Source organism: Babylonia areolata, chromosome 21, assembly GCF_041734735.1.
Source record: "Babylonia areolata isolate BAREFJ2019XMU chromosome 21, ASM4173473v1, whole genome shotgun sequence".
NCBI classification, from domain to species: domain Eukaryota; kingdom Metazoa; phylum Mollusca; class Gastropoda; order Neogastropoda; family Buccinidae; genus Babylonia; species Babylonia areolata.
This window is the reverse complement of record NC_134896.1, coordinates 51,923,788-51,949,246: the sequence shown is the minus strand read 5'-3', so window position 1 is coordinate 51,949,246 and position 25,459 is coordinate 51,923,788. Positions and strand designations below refer to the sequence as shown.

Genomic DNA, 25,459 nt, shown 5'->3' with positions numbered 1-25,459 from the left:
CTGTTTACTTGCCACATGGATCAGCTCGGTGAATTATGCAAGACTTCCGCCCCGCCACCAGTGGAAACCAAGCTAATTTCCAGGCTGGAACTTGACCACTCTAACTGCGCCTCACTGCAGCCAAGGCCACCATGATGTATAACGGATCATGGGTGGCTTGGTTGAGGTGGCACCCGGGGCAGGTACTCTGGTGCAGATACCAGAAAAACTATACAGCTCCCCTACTCTTGCACCAACTCCCACAGGTACTCCCTCTTCCCTTCTGCTGTGGAACCAGATTCCTGACCAACCACCCCTGCCATTTCCCCTCTCGCTTTCAAGACATGGACTGAGGCCTGGCTGCAAGCCTCTGTATTGGTACTTTTCTTTTCTTTTCTTTGTGTGTGTGTGGGGGGGGGAGGGGGGAGGGTTACAGATGCTGAGTGGGGCCCGCGGGTACCCATGAGAACTACGGGGCTTAACAGTCGTACATAGGCATCATGCAGTCTCCTAGAGCGTATCCCCATTGTGGATTGTTGCCCTGTACATGGATTGCCACAGGAACATAGACAAGACATGACATGGGGCTGCTGCATCTGGCAAGGCGTGCGGTGATTTGTAAGGTCGAAAACGGGTGGAAGAACCCTCGACACATTATTTTTCGTTTCATTTGTCTCAAAACCTTGGATACTAAAATTGGACATTCAAAGAAATTTGTATACTAAAACAGGACACAACCTCTTAACCCCCCCGCCCCCTCCCCCTCCCCGTCCCGCCCCTCTTATCTTGTCTGTGATGACATGAATCTTGCAAAGCCTGCCAGCAAACAAAACGTCTGCACGCAGACATGATCGGCCAAGGCCAAACAACTTTTCATTCTCTCACTTACTTCCGGTCGATGCATGGCGACAGGGTAGGCAAAATCGTGTGATTTTCTTGCCTCTACTGACAGCCGGTGAAAGACAGCAGCTCTACTGCAAGTGCAAATCGATAGTGGGCGAGTGGAAATTAACGCGCGACACGTTTATCAATTACCAGGTAACCGAACGAACAGTCTGACTTAGGAGTCCGTTTAGAATAACACAAAGTTATGACAAAGCTGCGGCACGACCTGTGACGTACTTTGATTTCTTGTCTTCAGTTATGTAGCATGGATAATAAAGTTAGAGTTATTAGTCTTGAGATCATTGTTACTTTTTTTCTGTTGCGGTTTTACTTTTGCAAGACAAAAGACCCTCCTTTGAGTCGGCCAATGGTTGGGTTCTACCTGACAAAACACGTGTTACGTCCATGTACGTCATGGTCACGTGATCTGACACACTGCGTCTTTATCGAATCAACACATGTCTGGTGCACTGTGCAACAGCTAGCTTCCGTGTTTTCTTCCTCTGGAAAGTCAGAAAGATATAGGAGCGTATTCTAAGAGTAGGTATTTGTTCGAAAAAAAAAAAAGTTGTTTCTCAGCCATATTTGTGTAAAAGACGTGAGCGCGTGGGTATTTGCACCCGCACACACAGTGTACACACTCGACACACCAGTGTTGTTCTCGAACGTCGTGACACGCCGAGCAGATGAAAACACATTGAAACTACCGCTTACTCTTGCGTGTTTGTATGGTTGGTAATTGTTCAAGAATCGCCTGTTTGCGATTATTAGCCACATCACTTTTATCATTTTCATGATTTGGACAAGAAGGAAAATATCTTCATTTTGGTAGCCTGGTGTGTGTGTGTGCGCGCGTGTGTGTACATGTATGTGTGTGCGTGTGTGTGTGTGTGTACATGTGTGTGTGTGTGACAGAAAAGGGATGCCCAGGAACCAAATTTCGCCATATGCTCATTGGAAACATAACATTTTCTGTATGTTGACCAACTGCATGCTACTTCAAAATGGTGGTAAAGAAGGGCATACTGGTTTACATTTCACTATCTGCTTGCACTGCTTTGATTCTTACAAACCATCAGTGTATGGATCCACATTTAGCCTCTTGTTTTCATCATTCCAATCCAACCAGCCTTATCTGATTTTGAGGGTTCATCATTATTCAGAAACTGCCATTCATGTTTTGATTCTTGATCTTTAGCATTACTTTGAACTGGTACTTTTTCCATGAAAGGTTGTGTGTTGTCACTTGCTGACATATGAAAAGTTAACTTTCCATTGCTGATCATGTGAGCCAAAGAAGATTGTCAATGATTGAGTTCTTCACTGGATTAAGTTCAAATAGCTGTTGGCTGTTTTGGTTGAAGTGTAGTTATGTTCACCACGCTGATTAAACTGGACATAAAAAAAAAAACCCTCAGTACATGTGAGTGAATGTATTCTGAGCTCATTTTACAGAACAGGATATTTGAACAAGTATTCACTGATTCATGATGTGTAAGTGAATATATATATCTATGTTATATATATATATACATATATATTCAATGTCTATTTTACACTTGTCACACACACACACACACACACCAATAGATAGATAGTGCTCATTATACACTGTTTTATACACAATCTCATCCATAACTTCAAAACTTAGAATTTTAGATGGCTAAATTTGGCTGTTATGCATTTTTGTTTGGTAAGTATTAGCTTCCTCTCTCTCTCTCTCTCTCTCTCTCTCTCTCTCTCTCTCTCTCTCTCTCTCTCTCTGTCCCTCCTTCTTGCTCTCTCTCTCTCCCTCCCTCCCTCCCTCTCTCTCTCTCTCTCTCTCCCTCTCTCTCCCTCCCTCTCTCTTTTTCTGTCCCTGCTCTCTCTCTCTCTCTCCTTCACTTCCTCTCTGTGATCTAGCCCTCTCTCTCTCTCTCCCTCTCTCTTTCTCCAGACACTTATAGTCTTGAGAGGGAAAGCAGAGTGATTTCCTTCTTTTCCCTGTGTCCCCAGGGACCCCCTCTCTCTCTCTCTCTCTCTGTCCCTCCTTCCTGCTCTCTCTCTCTCTCTCTCTCTCTCTCTCTCCCTCCCTCCCTCCCTCCCTCCCTGTCTGTGATCTGGCCCTCTCTCTCTCCTTCTCTCTTTCTCCAGACTCTTAGTATTGAGAGGGAAAGCAGACTGACTTTTTTGTATTTGTATTTCTTTTTATCACAACAGATTTCTCTGTGTGAAATTCAGGCTGCTCTCCTCAGGGAGAGCGTGTTGCTACACTACAGCGCCACCCTTTTTTTTTTCTTTTTTTTTTTTTTTTTGTATTTTTTCCTGTGTGCAGTTTTATTTGTTTTTCCTATCAAAGTGGACTTTTCTACAGAATTTTGCCAGGAACAACCCTTTTGTTGCCATGGGTTCTTTTACATCCGCTAGGTGCATGCTGCAGACGGGACCTCGGTTTATCGTCTCATCCGAATGACTAGCGTCCAGACCACCACTCAAGGTCTAGTGGAGGGGGAGAAAATATCGGCGGCTGAGCCGTCATTCAAACCAGCGCGCTCAGATTCTCTCGCTTCCTAGGCGGACACGTTACCTCTAGGCCATCACTCCACTCCTTCTTTTCCCTGTGTCTCTAGGGACTGACAGCACCCACAGGGAAAGCGAGGACGGAAGCTTCGTGATGGCCTCAGGATGGATGACCCGCCTTCTGGACACGGGTAATGAGGGCACGCTGGCTCTTGCCCTGGCCCTTGGGCATGAACTGGGCATCTTTCAGGTGATCATGGCCTCACCGGAGCCCATGACACAGGCTGAAATTGCTGAGAAGGGCGGGCTGAAGGAACGGTAATTGCGTTTTGATAATGATGATGATGATGGTGGTAATGATATAATGATAATAGTGATGATGATGATGATAATGGTATTATGATATATATGGTACTTGTTTGATGCAAACTCCACATCGAGTGAGCTGCTTTTCTTTTTCTAATACTAATTTTAGGTTTGTTTAGTCCATTAATGCACCTGTTATAAAATGTTCCACTTGATAAAGTCTTGGATTGCAGTTAAAGAAAGATGACAAGTATTCCATGCAATATTTATAGATAACAAAGGACAAAACTGCAAAGGTCTATGCTACCAGTATGCGTTGATGATGACTTCTTCTGCGTTCACCCGTATGCACACGAGTGGGCTTTTACGTGTATGACCGTTTTTACCCCGCCATGTAGGCAGCCATACTCCGCTTTTGGGGGTGTGCATGCTGGGTATGTTCTTGTTTCCATAACCCACCGAACGCTGACATGGATTACAGGATCTTTAACGTGCGTATTTGATCTTCTGCTTGCGTATACACACGAAGGGGGTTCAGGCACTAGCAGGTCTGCACATATGTTGACCTGGGAGACAACTCGGCTATTGCGCCCGTCTGATGATGACGATATGAAAAGGAAAATACAAATGAAGCAATGGTATGAGTGTTTGTTCTTTGATTTGACATCTTTTAAGTACAAGTGGATATGCGTGTGTCAAGTCATGTCTTTAATAAGAACTCTTGACATTAACTCTTAAGATATGTGTACTTGTTTGAATTGAATACTGAAATTTAGTGAGTGTTTGAATACTGAAATTTAGTGAGCTGAAGTCCGTAAGTGTAATACATACACAGAACAGTTAAATATATATTGTAAATTACAAGACAAAACAATTGAATATTATACATTACAACAAGGAACAGTCACATTTGATAGATTACAACAGAACAGTCAGATATAATGATTTACTACACAGAACAGTTGAACATATATTGATTAAAACTTATAATGGCTAAATACAGTATAAAAATTTGCAACACTGAATAGTTGAACATAACAAGTGCCACACAGAACAGTTAAATACGATAAGTTACAATATGGAATGTTAGATATGATAAATTATACAGCACAGTACAGATAAATATGATAAATTACTGTGCAGAACAGTTGGATATGATACATTACAATGCACAACAGTTACAGTGGTAAATTCCAACATATTACAGTCAAATTTGAATAAATTACAAGATAGAACACTTAGATATGATAAATTATACGACAGAATAGTAATGATAAATTATGCCACAGAGTTATTAAATATGATCAGTTACAACGATGGGTGCAATAGCCGAGTGGTTAAAGCGTTGGACTTTCAATCTGAGGGTCCCAGGCTCGAATCACGGTGATGGCGCCTGGTGGGTAAAGGGTGGAGATTTTTACGATCTCCCAGGTCAACATATGTGCAGACCTGCTAGTGCCTGAACCCCCTTCGTGTGTAAATGCATGCAGAAGATCAAATGCGTACGTTAAAGATCCTGTAATCCATGTCAGCGTTCGGTGGGTTATAGAAACAAGAACATACCCAGCATGCACACCCCCAAAAGCAGAGTATGGCTGCCTACAGGGCAGAGCAAAAACGGTCATACACGTAAAAGCCCACTCGTGTACATGCGAGTGAACGTGGGAGTTGCAGCCCACGAACGCAGAAGAAGAAGATCAATTACAAAACAGTTAAATAATGCAGAAAAACATCAAGTTACAACAATTAAGTGAACAGTAAACTAACTAAACATCTCATCTCAATTTCAAATTCAGCGCATATTTATGTTGGCTGTTCAGTTTGTATAGGAAATCCAGTGCTGTGGCTCTTTCTCTTTTTCCTTTTGATTATATTAATGAAAACCGAAAGAAGAATCCAAGCATTCGAAACCAAATGCTTTAGGAGACTACTACACATCTCCTACAAGGAGCACAAGACCAATGACTATGTGCGGAACCTGGTCAGCAACCTTGTCGGGCCCCAAGAACCACTGCTGGCGACTGTCAAACGACGGAAGATGGCATGGTTTGATCATGTCATACGACATAACACCCTCTCCAAAACCATCCTGCAAGGGACTGTAGAGGGAGGGCGCAGACGGGGGCGGCAGAGAAAGAGCTGGTCCGACAACGTCAAGGAATGGACCAAAATGACGATGCCAGATCTCCTCACGACAGCTGCCAACAGAACGGCGTGGCGAGCTATGACATCTTCCTCATGTCCCCCCAACGACCCCAGCGGTGAAGGGAATGAGTGAGTGAATGAAAACTTGGTGGGTTTTTTTTTGTTTGTTTGTTTTTATATTGTTTTCCTTTATGACAACAAAACAAAAATGAAAAGAAAGAGAATGCGTCATGAAATGCTTCCTTCGCTGTGTTCAGGTATGTACAGGAATGGCTGGGCTGCATGGTGGCAGGGGAGGTGATCCAGATGAACAGCGAGTCCCCGGAGAGGTACTTCATTGCCGAAGATCACAAAGGGGTGATGGACAAGATCGGCATCTCTGCCCGCCTCTTCGCCTCATACGCTGTGCGCTACGACGCCGTCAAAGCCTGCTTCAGGAAAGACGGGCCATACGGTCAGTGTGCTTACAGTATTGTCCATGGTGTCATTTTGTCTTGGGTCATTTTTGACTCACTTGTGTAAACAAAGTGAGTCTATGTTTTAACCCGGTGTTTGGTTGTCAGTGTGTGTGTGTGTATGTCTGTGTGTCTGTGTGTCCGTGTGTCCATGGTAAACTTTAACATTGACATTTTCTCTGCAAATACTTTGTCAGTTGACACCAAATTAGGCATAAAAATAGGAAAAATTCAGTTCTTTCCAGTCATCTTGTTTAAAACAATATTGCACCTCTGGGATGGGCACCAAAAAATAAAAAAATGAAGCCTAATTATATGCAAACTGCATTTACTGTTAAATTTATATTTTTTGTATTCTCTAAACTTGGTACTTTGATCTGATATTCTGACCCAACAACAAGAGCAGTCATTATTATCATTTTTTGTTCAAACAGGAACTTCTTTTGCTAAGCATGGAAGTTTTATTTATTTTGCAAACGTTTTGGTGCAGATAGTAAAAAAGGGAAATTACTCTGTAATTAATGCTAGGGGACTTAATTTGCTTTAAACTGATATTTCTCATCTTAAACATTACATTTTGAAATTATACTCAATACATAAAAAGCTTGGATTTTTTTTTTTAAGTGTATCACAAGTGAGTCTTGAAGGCCTTGCCTCTCTTCTCTTAATTTGACATGCTAATTTCAAGTAGGTATTCCCTTAATGATGTTTTTCATAGGTAGTTCAAGTGATGTTAACATTAGTAGATTATGTCACATATTTTCAGTGGTTTTTGACTGTATTTTGGGGGTGACTGCTCAGTTTGATGTAGACTTGATGTAGCTTGTAGTCCATTTTGATATAGAGTTGGTTGCCATGTTAATTGATATATATATATAGATCTGGTTGCACTGTTGATGTGAAGAGCCCTCATAGTTGTCTGCAGTGATGCACTGCTTCAGTCTGTGCCAGTGAGAGGGAAGAGGAATTTTTGTTTAATGTCCCGTCACACATATCGGTGATTGAAGACATTTTGTTAAAGTATTTATGAATACATCTGAGTATTATCGGTTAGAAGGGGTGGGAGATGTGGATGAATGGAGGGTTGGGGGAAACTGGGCAAATGAGGGTAAAAATGTGGGTGAAATTTGGAAGAAAAACAAAACATACAAAAAAACCCTCTAAATACAGTTACAGGAAATTACTTAAAGGACTTCGTAAAAGAGAAGTCGTTAAACTGACAAGCGAAACAACTGATAATGAATGCAAAAAGTCAAAAACATCAACGTTCTCAGTCACTTGTGAAGACAGACTTTCGTGTACAAAAGGCTTCATCAAGCTACAGTGAAAAATTATATGCTCAATTGTCAGGTTACTAAAGCATATGCACTTGACATTAGAACAATACTTGGTCCGTAATGAATTTGATAATAGTCTGAGAGGGCCGCTTGTTCTGTTGATAGGTTCCCCAACCTTGCAGAGATAGACAAGAAACATGGCAGTTTGAGTCAACAAGTGACGGGCGCAATAGCCGAGTGGTTAAAGCGTTGGACTTTCAATCTGAGGGTCCCAGGTTCGAATCTCGGTAACGCCGCCTGGTGGGTAAAGGGTGGAGATTTTTACGATCTCCCAGGTCAACATATGTGCAGACCTGCTAGTGCCTGAAACCCCTTCGTGTGTACATGCAAGCAGAAGATCAAATACGCACGTTAAAGATCCTGTATTCCATGTCAGCGTTCGGTGGGTTATGGAAACAAGAACATACCCAGCATGCACGCCCCCGAAAGCAGAGTATGGCTGCCTACATGGCGCGGTAAAAACGGTTGTACATGTGTACACTTGTGTACATACGAGTGAACATGGGAGTTGCAGCCCACGAACACAGAAGAAGAAGAAGAGTCAACAAGCAGGATTCATGTTCATTTGCATCATTTCTTAAACTGACCACTCCATTAGAAGGGTGAATAAACAACATGTAGAGGTACTGCATGTCATTTCTTACATGCCTGAAATGAAAACGCATGAAAACGGTCGTTTAAAATTATAGGTTACAGAAGTTAGGACGAACAAAAAGGAAATTACTTTGAAAATCCTTCTGTCTTTTGAAATCTACATGTTTGAGCGCATGCGTTAGAGTGTCTCATGTAATATTTGTTGTGCTTGAAAGCAGGAAGACATGTTCTCACAGTTGTGTGTGTGTGTGTGTGTGTGTGTGTGTGCGTGCGCGCGAGTTGTTGTCTTCAGTTTAACGTCTTTCCACTTGAAGTGATATTAGACGGGGGAAAAAAAACAAACAAAAAAACATGGGGGTAGGGGTTGTGGGAGGGTGTGTGTGTGTGAGTGTGTGTGTGTGTGTACTGAAACTGTGGGTGAAGGTGACACTGTGTGTGTGTGTGTGTGTGTGTGTGTGTACTGAAACTGTGGGTGAAGGTGACAGAATCCTTAAGATGTTTGTCGGCCAATACAGCGTCCTTGAGAGTCTGTCTCAGTTTGAATTCTGGTCTCACCCTGTGTCCCAGGTTCTACCGGAAAATCAAACTGAGCATGTAGTCATTCACATGAGACAATAAACCAAGGTCCTATATGCAGCACACACTTGGCACACTCAAGAAGAACTCATGGCAGTTCAAACATCATCCTCTGGCAAAATTCTCTATAAAAAATTCACTGTGATAGGTATCCATAAATATATATCCATAGACCCTACACTTAAAGTTTGACCAAGCATGTTGAGTTATACTGATTGTCAGGCATCTACCTTACAGTTGTGGTGTACCGTATGTGGATTTGTCCGAACACCGTGAGGCCGTCTTGAGTACCATAAATTTCAGTCTGTGAGCCGTGACTTTTTCTCCCAGTTTCAGCCTCCGTGGCTTATGCAATGATGTGGCTTATCTGAGGATTGTAACGATCCCGGGAGTGTCACGTTCTCGTCTAATTTTAGCTGCCCTTCAACTCACCAAAATCATGATTTCTGTTCATGAATTTTTGGATGAGCTTCAGGTTAGTGTGCTAACTGTTCACGTTTTAAAAATCAGATCTACACACATTAAAGCCTTCAGATCAGCATTCTTGTCAACTCTGCTCAAGCACACACCCTCATCATGCCGAAAACGAGATGTAATGCCTATGGTGCAGCCTTCAAATTGAAGGCGATTGACCTAGCAGACGACAGCACAAGCGACCAATCAGCAGCGACCTCCATCTTGCGTTTATGTTCATCAAGTGAAAGTGAGGTTGAAGTCAGTGACAAGATGACGGAGGAAGCTGTGCTGGTTCTCTTCAACTCAGACACTGAAGACGAGGATTTCAGTGGATTCAGTGAGCAGGACAACGTTGAATAAATTTGACTTTCCCTAAATTATGGATCTTATTTTCGTTGTGTTTTTTTGTTGTTGTTTTTTTGTGTGTGACACTAGCAGTATTTTCGATTGCTTTTCTTTGTGATGTTTCCATCTATGTTTATTTCATAACCTACAGTATTGACAGCTTTTCTGTAGTATCAGTACCTGTTCCAGTACCGGTAATAAGTGCAGCTTATAAGCCAGTGCGGCTCATGTGTGTATGAAGTTCAATTTTTTTCAAAATTTAGTGGGTGCGGCTTATATACCAGTGAGCTCAATAGACCGAACTTTACGGTAATGGAAACTCTGACTGTTTTTCAGGGGTCAGCCACTCCGACTACCCAGACATCTTCAATGTGTTCCACGTGATGAGGGAGTCCACAGCCGCCCACTCCGTGGATACCATGGTCACCGTTGTTGGCGGCTTGGCGGAAAAGCTGGGTACGTCCCTTGTCCCTGTCCTGTCTGCCTGCCTGCCTTTGACCTCACATGTTGTGATGATATCAGAGACAGACCGAAGCTTACAGTTTTCAGTTTCAGTTTCAGTAGCTCATGGAGGCGTCACTGCGTTCGGACAAATCCATATACGCTACACCACATCTGCCAAGCAGATGCCTGACCAGCAGCGTAACCCAACGCGCTTAGTCAGGCCTTGAGAGAAAAAAAAAAGGTAAATAAATAATAGATAAGCTTTCATAAATAAATAAATAATTATAAGCTTACCGTTGGGCCAGCAGCAAAGTGAAAGCTGTGATGATGATTTATTAACATTTTTATACTGCCAGAGCCTAAAATGAAAGCTATTTAGGCAGTAAAATGAAAGAAAGCTGATTGATCAGTGGTTTCTGCTGCAGTGGGAAATCATTTAGATCAGTTTAGATAGTCTTTTTGTGTGTGTGTGTGTGTGTGTGTGTGTGAAAGGCAGTTGATAGATACGTGTTTGTGCAGTTGGAGGGATTAGAGAGGGTGATGGAGAAGGGTGTTGTGCTGTGTGTGTGTGTGTGTGTGTGTGTGTGTGTCTGTGTGTCTGCGTCTGTACATATGTATAACTTTCAGTTTCAGTTTCTCAAGGAGGCATAACTGCCTCGGTTTAATGTCTCATCCGAATGACCAGATGCTCAGTTTGATTTTGTATAACTGTAGAAAACTATGTAACATTAGAGTCTTCATTCAGAATCTTGTGATGACAGATGAGGGCATCGACATGGTCGACTTTGGCTGTGGCACAGGAGTGCTGGTGCTGGAACTGGCTCGACGCTACCCCAACAGCCGTTTCCATGGCAGCGACATCTCGACCCAGGGCATCAGCATTGCCCGGCACCACCTAGCGGAGAGTGGACTGAAGAATGTGACCTTCTCCTGTGACGACCTCCTTCACCTCCCTGCCCATTTCTACAGTCACTACGACTGGGTGCTGACCTACGACGTCATCCACGACCTCTCGGAGCCGCTGAAAGCCCTCAACGAGATCAGCAAATGCCTGAAGGACGGGGGAGTGTACGTTATTGGCGACATTCACACCCCGCACGATCGCTCTAGCATCGCTGGGGACGCCGCCACCATGGGGCTGTACGGACTGAGCACCTTCCTCTGTCTCCCGGCCAGCGCCGGGGAGGGGGGCATTCTGGGACCAGGGGCTGCCTGGAGCGTGGAGGACGCTCACGCTCTGATTGGTCAGTCTCAGCTGGAAGTTGTGCACACCTCCACCAAGCAGCCCTACTTTGCGTACCACGTTTGTCAGAAGCGTAGAACTGTGCCGTCAGGGAAAGGAGATGCGGAGTGCTCCTCTTAGGCAGGCTGTCTCATGGAAAGAAGTTTGTTATTAATTATATTATTATTATTTAGTTAGTCAGTTAGTTAATTAGTTTGTTTTTTTTGTGTTTTTTTTCTTTTGTTTTTTGTACGCTTATAGTTGACTTCATCAAGTTTTTGCGCCTTATACATATTATTAGTAGTAATAGTAGTCCTTTTTTTTTCTTTTTCTTTTTCTCAAGGCCTGACTAAGCGCGTTGGGTTACGCTGCTGGTCAGGCATCTGCTTGGCAGATGTGGTGTAGTGTATATGGATTTGTCCAAACGCAGTGACACTTCCTTGAGCTACCAAAACTGAAACTGTTTCTGTTTCTGAAAAAGAAGGATTTTACTCCTGGAAGTGGGAAACGATTCAGACATAATGTGTCTGTTTGCAAGGTTGAATCAGCAAATTGGACCATTAAAAAAAAATAATAACCTGTTAGTCTGCTTATTTGACTCAGGCATAATGTGTCTTATGATTTAATCAGCAAATTGGATGATCAAAAAGACATTTTAATCAGCTGATTTGATTCAGGTATATTTTTATCTGTTAACACGATTTTATCAGCAAACTGGGTGATTACAAAGGCATGTTAATCTGTTTGTGATATAACTATGAATGGAGTGTTTTCAATGGTGAAATGTCTTCTGAAAATAAAGCAGTATTACCAAGAGGGAATAAATAAATCAAAGTTTAATTTCACATACTTAACCGTGACCCAACTAGTGCAGACTCTGACATTCCTGTCCTGTGCAAACTACTATCCGCCTATGCGGAGACAACGAAACTACGGCCGATAACCTCCCGGAAGTAGGTAACCTTCCCTTTGTCCCGCTGGCTAGCGCCCTCTTTTTCCCCGAGAATATTTCACAACATTATCAGTGAGGCTTGAGCGTTGTGTCTGAGCATAATACTTATACACGATAGGAAAATCTTTTAGAGTGTTGTTTATATTCCCTGACCAGTATGTATTATATTGAAAAGAAAATAGAAAAAAAAAAAAAGGAATATTGAATATTGCCATGCCACCTCATCCTAAACGTAAATGGAACATCATCATCAATATCCATCAATTTTTTTTTTTCATTCCCCCCACCCCCTTTTTTTTTTTTTTTTTTTAGATTTTGTGCCTCAGCATTCTGGGCTTTCATAATAAGCTTAGACACCTGCCTTAATTAACTGATGGACTTAATTATTCAGCGATTGCTGAGTTCCCATGAAAGTCAAAATCTTCAGTGCTGGGACTCTATTGGGAGTAAAGTATGGGGACAGCCATTTCCGTTTCAATTTTAAGGAAGCGTCAAATTGAGAGGGGTGGGGGAAGGAATATATATATATATATATATATATATATATATATATGTACATATATATATATATGTGTGTGCATGTATGTATATTTTTTCCCCTCAGTTTGACACTTCCTTGAAATTTAAACACAAATGAAGGTCAAACAAAAAAGAAAAAATCTGTGTGAATTTTATGCACTTAAAGCATAGGAATTATACGTGTTATAGAATAGAACAACAGTAAGATAGCTGTATGACAACAATATTGGGGGGAAAAAAATTGAAAAGATCTTTGATTCATTTATATGCACATAGATAGTCACATGGAAAAAAGATAAATACGAAACAAACAAAAAACAAAACAAAAAACAAAAAAAACTTAGCATTCTAGAGACCTCACATTGCTGACTGAATGTGAAGAAAGTTTCTAAAGGATATTAGAATTAAAAGCTCTTGACACAAGAAAGTCCAACAGATTATGCAGTTAAAAGTTGCGTTTGTGTGTGTGTGTGCTGGGGGGTTGTTTGTATGTGTGTGTGTGTTCATTTTTTGTTACTTTGACTTGCAGAATAAGAAAATATGTTCCCTGTTTTCAAATGAACGTCATGTTTTTCATGTTTTCAAATTTAACTTTTTGAAATATTTAACCAGTGCAATAAAAAAAAGAATCACACTTTTTGTTCAAAACATATTCCCTGTGTTCACTTTCTGAAATAATTTTTCTGTTGCAGTCATATTATTGAGTTTGTCCTTGTTCTGCATTGGTGGGCAGCAGCTCCCACATACATGTATGTGTTGGGTTTTTTTTTACGTGTATGACCATTTGTATGTACCCTGAGGAGCAGGCAGCCATACTCTGCTTTGGGGGGGTAAGGTCAGATAAAATGGTTTTGTCTAATTTGATGTGATTATCGGGACCAGTGTGCCAATGCTATATATTTAACAAATTGCTTATGCGATTTCTCAAGGCCTGACTAAGCACGTTGGGTTATGCTGCTGGTCAGGCATCTGCTTGGCAGATGTGGTGTAGCGTATATGGATTTGTCCGAACGCAGTGACGCCTCCTTGAGCTACTGAAACTGAAACTTATGTGATTAAAAAAAAAAAAAAAAAAGGAAGAAGAAAAAAAGTAAAAAATACGAGATTTAAAGACATATTTTCTTCTTCTTCTTCTTCTGTGTTCATGGGCTGCAACTCCCACGTTCACTCATATGTACACGAGTGGGTTTTTACGTGTATGACCGTTTTTACCCCGCCATGTAGGCAGCCATACTCCACTTTCAGGGGGTGTATGCTGGGTTTGTTCTTGTTTCCATAACCCACTGAACGCTGACATGGATTACAGGATCTTTAACGTGCGTAGTTGATCTTCTGCTTGTGTTTACACATGAAGGGGGTTCAGGCACTGGCAGGTCTGCACATATGTTGACTTGGGAGATCGGAAAAATCTCCACCCTTTACCCACCAGGCGCCGTCACCGAGATTCGAACCCGGGACCCTCAGATTGAAAGTCCAACGCTTTAACCACTCGGCTATTGCGCCCATCAAAGACATATTTTGAAAATGATATATTCCAGTGGACAGAAGTAAACGTGCAGTGATCTGAACAGTGCCCCGGTCTGCTTTTTTGAATGGCGGTGGTCCAGATTGTTCAACATTTTTATCATTGTCTCCTGGGTTTGTTTTTTTTGGTGGGTTTTTTTTTTGGGGGGGCTGGGTTTGTGACAAGAACATTTTGTGTTCTTGCGGCTGTACACATGTGGCGTTGTGCCTGTAGCTGTGGTAACCCTTCTGGCAAGTGTCTTGCATAGAAGCAAGAGGTTGGATAAAAAAATTTTTTTAAATGCTGGCTTCACCCCTTTCAAACGGCCTTAGTGGTTAAGCTAATGTCATGAACTGTGCTTTGTGGGTTTTGTCTTGGTGATTTTTGGGGTTTTTTTTTTTTTTCCGTAGATGCGACTGGTTTGTGTTGACGTGGTTGAGCATTTGTATGGTTTGACTGTCCTAATATGGCCCTGTGCGGTCAGCTGGACTATAAGCAACAATCAACAAATAATAAATAAAACAGCCTTACTTCACTGTTGATGACCTGGTAGTGTTTACTGCCTGGCAGGGTTAGAATGATCTGCATGAATCAGAAGGGATGTTTCTCTTCAAATGTAATAATATCTAGTATAGATCACAAGATCTCTTCAAATGCAATAATATCTAGTATAGATCACAAGATCTCTTCAATTGTAATAATATCTCGTATAGAACACAAGATCAAGATCACAAGATAATTTATTGTCCTTGAATGGAGATGCTTGGTGTGGTGGCACACAGTTAAATTTTATATAGAACAAATATAGACATGCATAAGCCGTTCAGCTGATTTTTCCATATGCTCAGGAAGCACACAATCTCAGCTGCATCAAACATCCATGCGTCCGCCATCAGTCTCCATTTCACATTCATTATAAAAACATTACTAAAAACATGTAAAACGACCTTCAAATATAAACAAAGTAGGTTACAATAATAAAGAAGCCCCCAAATCAAGGAGAGTGTATAACATAGATGAATAATCAAATACATATGATCTACAGAATAGAATATTCATTGAAATATGTTTTATTTACGGATGAACACTTAATATAGTGTGATTTCCAGCAACATTTTTAGAAAATCTGTTTTTTCGTTAACAAGTTTCATGTGCTTATTACAATTCTCCTCGGAAAATGTGTGTTTTTTTAATGTAATGCATATGACTTGTGGTGCTTTTGAAATGTCTTGCACACATGTTGACGCTGAATCTGTTGGCTGTGACTGCCTTCCACCACCACTGTTTTTGAATGCTTGTTGTCAGTGAACACTGGGAGCTGTGTTCCTTTGTTAGACTGCCATGCATCGCCACTGGCTGTTGAATACTTGTGTTGTCAGTGAACGCTGAGAGCTGTGTTCCTTTGTTAGACTGCCATGCATCGCCACTGGCTGTTGAATACTGAGAGCTGTGTTCCTTTGTTAGACTGCCATGCATCGCCACTGGCTGTTGAATACTTGTTGTCAGTGAACACTGAGAGCTGTGTTCCTTTGTTAGACTGCCATGCATCGCCACTGGCTGTTGAATACTTGTGTTGTCAGTGAACGCTGAGAGCTGTGTTCCTTTGTTAGACTGCCATCCATCGCCACTGGCTGTTGAATACTTGTTGTCGGTGAATACTGAGAGCTGTGTTCCTTTGTTAGACTGCCATGCATCGCCACTGGCTGTTGAATACTGAGAGCTGTGTTCCTTTGTTAGACTGCCATGCATCGCCACTGGCTGTTGAATACTTGTGTTGTCAGTGAACGCTGAGAGCTGTGTTCCTTTGTTAGACTGCCATGCATCGCCACTGGCTGTTGAATACTTGTTGTCAGTGAACACTGAGAGCTGTGTTCCTTTGTTAGACTGCCATGCATCGCCACTGGATTTTATTTGTTGACAGCGAACACAGACACCATTGCCAAGAAAGGGCAGTAATGAGTTTTACTTTCAGACAAGATTTAATTTCTGTCCATACCAATATTCAGTCATTTGTCAGAAATGTCCTTTGCTTTTTTTTTTTCTTTTGAGGGGCAGAGGGAGGTCATTCTGTCTGTTGAAAACGTTTGTTTTTGTGATGGGTAGGTGGAGGGTTATATGCAGGTTTACTGAAAATTCTTCGTGTGTATAATTTTTTTTTCTTTTCTCCATCTCTTTCACTTTCCCTCATACCTTCCAAGCCAGCCTCTCCACCTCTTTTTTTTTTTTTTAATTCTTCAGTGATTGTAACTGTGTATGTCTTGTGTATAAATGATCTATAGTGTTTTGCTGTTTGATGCAGTAATTGTATGCATGCATGTTGTTTTTTGTTTGTTTTTGTTTTTTCTTCTTTCATTCCTTGACAACCCAACAACAATATTGATTTTAATATTTTGATGTATGCGTTTCTGTTATCTATGTTATAACCATCTTGTTTATCTTCTTCTTCTTCTTCTGCGTTCACTCGTATGCACACGAGTGGGCTTTTACGTGTATGACCGTTTTTACCCCGCCATGTAGGCAGCCATACTCCGTTTTTGGGGGTGTGCATGCTGGGTATGTTCTTGTTTCCATAACCCACCGAACACTGACATGGATTACAGGATCTTTAATGTGCGTATTTGATCTTCTGCTTGCATATACACACGAAGGGGGTTCAGGCACTAGCAGGTCTGCACATATGTTGACCTGGGAGATCGTAAAAATCTCCACCCTTTACCCACCAGGCGCCGTCACCGTGATTCGAAACCGGGACCCTCAGATTGACAGTCCAACGCTTTAACCACTCGGCTATTGCGCCCGTCATCGTGCTTATAAATGCCTTTGGTCCTGCGTGGTGTGCACCCTACTTAGAGGATGAGCATTGCGTGAAAAAAAAAAAGCGCACCAGTGTTTATCTATTATTTTGTCTTGTCTCTCTCTGTTTTTTTAACACACACACACACACACACACACATGAACACATACACACACACATGAACACACATACACACACAGAGAGGAAAATCTAAAATTCATGGAAACGTTTCTGAATTTTATATACATACATACATACATACATATTAGCTATTTTCTCAACTTCATTGTCGAGCTAGTCTTCTGAAAATTGTATAGGTCTGTGCAACAATTCACTGATGACCGATGGGCACAACAGCCAAGTGGTTAAAGCATTAGACTTTTAATCTGAGGGGCCTGGGTTCGAATCTCGGTAACGGTGCTTGGTGGGTAAAGGGTGGAGATTTTTCCAATCTCCCAGGTCAACATACATGCAGACCAGGGTGGAGATTTTTCTGATCTCCCAGGTTGACATACATGCACACCTGTCAGTGCCTGAATCCCCTTCATGTGTATAGACGAGCAAAAGATCAAACATGTACGTCTAAGATCCTGTAATCTATGTCAGCGTTCAGTGGGTTATGGAAACAAGAACATACCCAGCATGCACACCCCCAAAAACGGAGTATGGCTGCCTACATGGCGGGGTAAAAACGGTCATGCATGTAAAAGTCCACTCCTGTACATACAAGTGAACATGGGAGTTGCAGCCCAGGAATGAAGAAGAAGAACTGATGACCAAGTATGATTTCTGACTGGCATAGATTACTCTCAGGCCACTCTTCCCTAAGGATACATTACCAACACCCAGGCTCATTCTGTCAGTCCCAGCAGGTGAAATCATTTCTATCATAGGCGTAAATTCAATATTTTAATTCTTTTTACTGGCAAATGTGCACGTGAATAACAGCACACACACAAGATTGGTAAAATGTATTTTGTACACTTTTCTTTTCCAAATACAAAACATCACTTCAAAATGCAGTTTTCAAAATCGCTAACAAAGTCTCACTCAAACACAAGCAGTCTCGCTCAAACACAAGCAGTCATCAGCGAAGTAAAGTGTTGTCTGAAATACAATTGACTTGCTTCATTCTGGGAATTTTCATGAAAATAAAAACTCATGAATATTCTGACGTAATTTGTGACTTGTTTAAAAAAAAAAAAAAAAAAAAAAGACAAAAAGAAACATTGAAGATCTGTTTGAATCTGACTCCTATGAATGTTGGTACTGTAATAAAATAATCCCTGAAAAGTGCTCATTAAATATGCTGTTATTATATACTTAATACTGTGTGTCTGACTAATGAGCGACTCAGCAAATAACTGACATGAGAAGTGACAAATAGGTTAGCTCAGGGAGTATATATATATATATATTTTTTTTTTTTCTTTCTCTTTCAATTCAATTCAAAATACTTTATTGTCTGCTTCAACCAAAACAGAAAATTCTCTTTAGGCTCACTTAAAATACCCGTCAGTAAAAATCAATGAGAAAAAAAAGAACAACTGACACACCCTTCACTGATCACCCTGCACACATCAATTATTATGTAAAAAGAAAAACATGTGGGTAAGACACTATTACATTATGATTTAGAGTGAAACAACTGTGTGTGTGTGTCCCTGCATGTGCATGCATCGTTATGTGTGTGCAAGTGCGCGCATGCGTGTGTGTACCTGCGTACATGAGAGTGTGTACGCACACATGCACGTGGACATATATGTGCGTTCATATGAACCCCCACCCCACCGCACACCCACCCACCCCACACATACACAACCGATGACTCACTTAGCATTACTTTCACTGAAAAGACATCAAAGTAAACAACAAACACAAGCACATTCAGCAATTATAACTTTGAAGAAGATTCATTGTTTCAAGGATTTACAGTTAACTCTCTCCGGATGAAGGAATGCTCACGCATTCTTACACAAAACGTATTCGGATTCGGACGAAGGAATGGAATAGCATTCTCCGAAAGTAAAATTCCATCACGCGCTGTACATGTGATTTTGTGATTAGCCAAGCAGAGTGCGCTATTCTGGGTCACTCCACAATTGAACAGTATGATTGGTCAGCCTGGCATGTGTGGCCCATCTCACACACATGCTGACAAAGTCACTGACCGGTCGTCTGCTCGCATGCCAGCCTGTTAGCAAAGCAGGCTCTTCTCAGAATGTTGTGAAACGAACAAGGCAGTGACGGCAACATTTTAGGGTTGCCGAAGTACTTGAAATGCTACAAACTGAAGGGTCGGACATTGAAGAGGTGGATGATGACAAAGAAGAAAGCGAATTTAATGCAGAAAGCGAGCATGGGTACGGTGATTCGGGGTGAAAAATTGGCAGTATTTTCTACATATGGCAAAACTGTAAAAATAAGATGAGAAAGTTGATTTTTTTTTTATGTAATAGCTCAACAAGTAATAAACCAGTTCTGAAAGTTTCATTTTCTTACTCTGTATTTTGTATTTTTTGAATTTTTTTTCCAAACCCTTACAAATTGGGCCGTCTGTGGGGAAAAGCAAGGGAGAAAACTTGTCGTCCCGAGTGAGTTAAAGGAACTGTCGACGTGGTACAGCAAACAGATGTTATGTGCATGTGTTGACTAGAAAAACTAAAGCTCACTTATGGAGCTGTTTGGAATGAACCCAGAACTGAACAAAGTTAGTATTTTTCTGCTTCATTCTTTTCTGTTTAATAAATTATTTGCAACTGGGGACCGTTTCATGGAACTGCAAACACTTAACCTTGCTAACAATACACTGCATCAAAGTCTGGAAATGATGGCGGCTTAAAATCATGTTGACACAAACAAGGATTTCTTACATTGCTAGAATTCATATGACACTTCTAAGCCTTTGCTTCCACCTAGTTATTACAGAGCTGGGAATGTGTGTGTGACTGAGTGTGTTCATGCTGTAACATTGTAAGCAGGACTTGTAGTGATACTGACTATATAACACTGCGAATAAGACTTATTGTGATACTGACTAAAAAAAAAAAAAAAAATTTTTTTTTTAAACAAGTAGAAAACAGCTTCTCAAATTATTTTGTTCACAGTGAGAGCAGTTAAAAAAAAACCAGATGTTTTGATTTGTCTATAAAGATGGTCATTGCTAAACACTGTTTGGTCAGGATGCTGTTGTTAGACATGCATGCATGCATGTGCACATGCAAGCAAGCACACACACACACACACACACACACACACACACACCACACACACTTTTTCATTTGACTCTGTTACCTTCAGTCCAGTCGACCGCACACGGCCACACCAGGAACTGTCTAACTAGATATAAAATTCAACAATGCAAAACATTAAAACTCACAACATATGCACACACATACAGAGTATATCAACGCGAAAATAAATACCAGCACCAAACAAACAAGCAGTTATCAACACATAAAACAAACGCAAACTAACTCAAAATACATAACATACGGAAAGGAAGGGGCGGGGGGGAAAGGAAAAAGATGGTACAAAGGCAAGAAAGCCCAAGACTTTGCCAGATCAAAAACATCGACATGAATACAACCTGCCCCTACAGTCCTCGTGACAAAGCAGTAACAATCATCCCTATAACCAACGTATAGCATCAATTGCCACAACTGCCACTATAACCAACATATAGCATCCATTGCTCCTACAGTCAGCATGACAAAGCAGTAACAATCATCACTATAACCAACATATAGCATCAATTGTCACTATAACCAACATATAGCATCAATTGCCACAATTGTCACTATAACCAACATATAGCATCAATTGTCACTATAACCAACGTATAGCATCAATTGCTCCTACAGTCAGCATGACAAAGCAGTAACAATCATCACTATAACCAACATATAGCATCAATTGCCACAATCGTCACTATAACCAACATATTAGCATCAATTGCTCCTACAGTCGGTATGACAAAGCATTAACAATCATCCATATAACTAACGTATAGCATCAATTGCTCCTACAGTCGGTATGAGAAAGCATTAACAATCATCCCCATAACCATCATATAGCATCAGAATGGTATGAAGCTCTATCAGTGGTTCAGGGCTTAGTGGATTATTGCAGACAGAAAATGGCATGGCATGAAGTCATCAGTGGTTCAGACAGAAAACGGCATGACATGAAGTCATCAGTGGTTCGGACAGAAAATGGCATGACAGTAAGTCATCAGTGGTTCAGATAGAAAATGGCATGACATTAAGTCATCAGTGGTTCAGACAGAAAATGGCATGACATGAAGTCATCGGTGGTTCAGACAGAAAATGGCATGACATGAAGTCATCAGTGGTTCAGACAGAAAATGGCATGACATGAAGTCATCAGTGGTTCAGACAGAAAATGGCATGGCATGAAGTAAGCAAGGGCTGGAGTGATGAGGAGTCAAAGATGCAGAAGGGCAAACCCTTGACAAAATAATCTCAGCACAACGCAAGCACTGAAACTAAACGAATGAAAACGTTTCATTCATTTTGGAACATAAAAACACAGGGAATTATAAACAACTCTGTATCCCTGACTAAGTGCTTATTATTGTCAGTAGGGGGGGGGGCTTAGAAAATGATGTCCGGTGTATGTTGAATCAGAATAGACGCCAGTGAACACCACCACAGTGTAAATGATGCCCGCTATATGCTGAATCAGAACAGACACTAGTGAACACCACCAAAGTGATTCAACAGCAGTGCAGGGTCTCCTCTGGTGTGTGTCCACCTGGCGGCCTGATAGTGATGCTTCCTGTGTCGGTGTAAAGGGAGACACTGGCTGAGCAGCAAGGGGGTAATACCTCTGCACTTTTTTTTTTTTTTTTTTTTTTTTTTTTGCTGCCCCATCATCTGCGCCATTTCAGTGGCATTACTCCCACGCCGCTCATTTAGATTCCCCCATACACGGCCACACCCGGGTTCATCCGTCGCAGTTTCAGCGTCGGCAGTCCACAGGGAACCATCAATGTTAGGTCGCCTGGAGGCCACACACCAGAGGAGACCCTGCACTGCTGCTGAGTCACTTCGGTGGTGTTCAGTGGTGCCTGTTCTGTTTTAACGTACTTAGGACACCACCTACTAAGCCCCCTACTAACAACAATAATGGCTTAGTCGCGGAGCCAGACTGAGTGAGCGTCTCTCCCAATACCTCTGAACTTGTGTGGAAAGATGGGGCAGCATAAGAAACGAAATAACGAAAGAAAAACAACAAAGTTTAAAACCATCTTTACTAGATGGAATAAACACACTGAACAAACAAATGTACAGATGAAGAGAATCTATGCCAAACAACAACAACAACAACAAAAAGTACGGAAGAGAAAGAAAACGCACTGAAAAAACAAGTGTGCAGATTAAGAGGATCAATGCCAAACAACAAAAAAAAAACAACACAATAAATATGGAAGAGAAAGAAAACACACTGAAAAAACAAATGTACAGAGTTTGAGTATCTATACAGGAATAACAAAAAAAACAACCACCAAAAACCAGAAAGAGTAAGTATGGAAGAAAGGTATACTGAAAAGAGAAAGGAAATTTTCTATCTAAAATTACATTTAAATAACATACTTACCGTGACCCAACTAGTGCAGACTCCGGCAGGGGTCTGACATTCCTGTCCTGTGCAAACTACTATCCGCCTATGCGGAGAAAACGAAAGTACAATGGCCGATAGTTTCAGTTTCAGTTTCAGTAGCTCAAGGAGGCGTCACTGCGTTCGGCCAAAACCATATACGCTACACCACATCTGCCAAGCCAAGCAGATGCCTGACCAGCAGCGTAACCCAACGCGCTTAGGCCTTGAGAAAGAAAAAAAACCCAAAAAAAACCCAAAAAACAAACAAACGGGGGAATAAATAATAGATAAGCTTGCATAAATAAATAAATAATAATTATAATATAGAAAAAGGTAGTAGTAATAATATTAGTAATACTAATAAAATGATAATAATAAAATATAAATAAATAAATAAATAAGACAACAATGGTGATAAATAAGCGAATAAATGGCCGATAACCTCCCTCCCCTTTGTCCCGCTGACTAGCGCCTCTTTTGACGGCAATATGCCATCACCAGTGCAGCGAGCAGGGAGAACAGGAAGCGGGGAGGACGGGAGGGTCTTAAATTTGGGTCACAGTAAGTATGTTATTTAAACGTAATTTTAGATAGAAAATTTCCTTTTAATTACACATACTTAACCGTGACTCAACTCGTGCAGAATAGAGAATATGTTTTAAGGTTCATTCTTCAGAAAGACATACTGACCAACAGAGAGGCCAGTAAGGCGAGATAAGAATGGACCAGTGGTTGGTGTAACCACCAACATGAACCCCTTCAGGAACTGAAACTGATCTGTTAGGTGCCTTCCACTTTTTCTTTTTCTTTTTCATTTATTTCATTTTGTTTGTTTCTTTTTATGTTGGACGCTTGCTGCTGCCAAAAAGCAAATCTCTGTATCAAAGTATGGACAACAAAGTGCATGTATTGATATATATATATATTTGCATTCAAACTGAAAACAATCAGGGAAAATCAAAACAACCAAAGATGTACTTGCATTGCATATCTAACAAACACAAGACAGGCTATCTGCCTTGAGACTTTTGTACTGATAGCATAAATGAATCACAATAATGACCCACTTGCCTGTCTAACAGACACAACACCATCTGTCTTAATACTTTTGTACCATCGGTTAAATCTGCAAGCAGTTCTTTCTTGTTTAAGAGTAGCATTTTCCAAGGCCGGAGCAGCAAGCCCATTTGTGATCAGATCCATAAGAAAAGAACTCTTACAAACATATTAACTCACTCAGTACAGCCAGTCCTCTCTTCTCCTCTACACAGACCCCTCAGATGTCCAGTGGGTGTCTCAATGATCCAACCTTTAGCTTCCGTCGTCAGAACTGTGGTATTCTTTGTCAACATTCACCTCTTCAGTGTAAGAACCCTCAGCTTGTAATATTTTGATGGTGGTAATTGGGGAGAAACACTGTTAACGTCGTCTCTTTCGCCGTTCGTATGGAGAGAGTTAAACCTTCTACCATAAAAGCGATAATCCAACAAACTAAACAGAAACCACTCGTTGCAAAAGACAGGAAAAAAGACAAAACAACAACACAGAATCCAGCCAAAAAAAAAAAAGAACTGTTCATGCTGCACAAATAAATCACAAAACTCAGGTGCTCCACAAAAATATCTCTGCACTCCTTTCCTCACTTCTCAAAAAAAAATAAAATAAATAAATAAAAGAATATTCAACCTCAAGCATTTATTTCTATAAACAGACAGCAATGCATCCCGGAAGATCAGATCTCGATCAAATGGGTGTAAGGTCCGTTGGTCTGACAACTGAACACCTGTCTGTTCCCGTACGTCCCGAAACGTACTACGGTCCCTGCGGCAGCACACTTTTCACTTCTCTCGTACACCTTCTGGAAGATGGAGACAAACTCTGCGTACAGCTGCTGCCCCTCCTCCTTGGCGATGTTCTTGTGGTACTGCATGACCTTGCCCTTCAGGGTGCCGCCCAGCGTGGCCTGAGGGATGATCAGGATGTCCCCGGGGAGGTCGAACACTGACACCAGCTTCCCGTTGTCCCCCTCGCTCAGACGTACCGACAGGGCCATCTTGGCTGTGGAACCACCACACACCACATCAAGTTTGTGGGCCTAATGCTGTTTGTGTTATCAGTAAATATTGTATTACAACAAGATACAAGGTGAATAGTTCTGCATTGTACATGCACCCATCACTGCACTGTATTTCTGGTGTTCCTGCTGTTATTGTTCTTCAGCGAGTGTGAGCAGACGTGTGAACACGCATATGTGCATGTGTCAAAAAGAAAAAAAAAGATCCACCACAAATACATAAAGTCTGTGTGCATAATTTTCTGCTATATTATCATCAAATACTGTATTACAATGAGTTGCATGGTGAACAGCACTGTGTTGTACATGTATCCATCACTGCACTGTATTCCGGTGCTGCTGCTGCTATTGTTCTTCAGTGAGTGTGTGTGCCTGTGTGAACATGCGTATGTGCATGTGTCAAAAGAAGAAAAAAAAATCACATATGTTATAGATGGATCGACAGTTCAATGACGCACTGCTATCCTATCAGCATGCACATCATATTGATGTCAGGCATTTTCCTCACATCTTTTGAAAAACATTCACACTAAATCTGTATCCATTTTTTTTTTTTTTCCTCTTTCTTCTTTCCCCTCCACTGTCCCTTTTTCATTTTATCCCTTCTTCAATTTATGAAACCATACATACAATCACAGACATACAAGGATTTCAAAACACAACAGCATGCTCGCTACACTATTCCTAACCTTCAAATCCACCACACATACTTCAGAAGTCAATAATCTTCACTATTTGCCTGCACAGT

At 41.2% G+C, this 25,459-nt stretch overlaps 3 protein-coding genes across 5 annotated transcripts in view; 1 reads left to right on the top strand and 2 right to left on the bottom strand.

Moving 5' to 3' along the window:
- Positions 1 to 999, bottom strand: part of LOC143295686 (GDP-D-glucose phosphorylase 1-like) — a 28,490-nt gene extending 27,491 nt beyond the window's left edge. The window contains exon 1 of the mRNA XM_076607304.1: positions 869 to 999. Coding sequence (XP_076463419.1) covers positions 869 to 883 — 15 coding nt within the window. The 5' untranslated portion in view covers positions 884 to 999. The remainder of the gene's footprint in view (positions 1 to 868) is intronic.
- On the top strand, positions 886 to 18,337 carry LOC143295687 (S-adenosylmethionine-dependent methyltransferase Rv2258c-like). Of its 3 annotated transcripts, none has more exons than XM_076607307.1 (5): positions 886 to 1,017; positions 3,474 to 3,681; positions 6,072 to 6,268; positions 9,914 to 10,033; positions 10,783 to 18,337. In XM_076607307.1, exons 2-5 carry the CDS (start codon positions 3,518 to 3,520, stop codon positions 11,382 to 11,384), a joined length of 1,083 nt encoding a protein of 360 aa, XP_076463422.1. In that variant the 5' UTR covers positions 886 to 1,017; positions 3,474 to 3,517; the 3' UTR covers positions 11,385 to 18,337. The 3 variants fall into 3 exon arrangements, with proteins under 3 accessions (XP_076463422.1, XP_076463421.1, XP_076463423.1); XM_076607306.1 differs by lacking the exon at positions 886 to 1,017 and adding an exon at positions 1,302 to 1,404; XM_076607308.1 differs by lacking the exon at positions 886 to 1,017 and adding an exon at positions 1,417 to 1,595.
- A 4,751-nt stretch (positions 18,338 to 23,088) lies between these two features.
- The window catches only part of LOC143295760 (D-aminoacyl-tRNA deacylase 2-like), a 5,375-nt gene continuing 3,004 nt past the window's right edge, over positions 23,089 to 25,459 (bottom strand). The window contains exon 4 of the mRNA XM_076607380.1: positions 23,089 to 24,695. Within this exon, the coding sequence (XP_076463495.1) occupies positions 24,370 to 24,695 (326 nt within the window). The 3' untranslated portion in view covers positions 23,089 to 24,369. The remainder of the gene's footprint in view (positions 24,696 to 25,459) is intronic.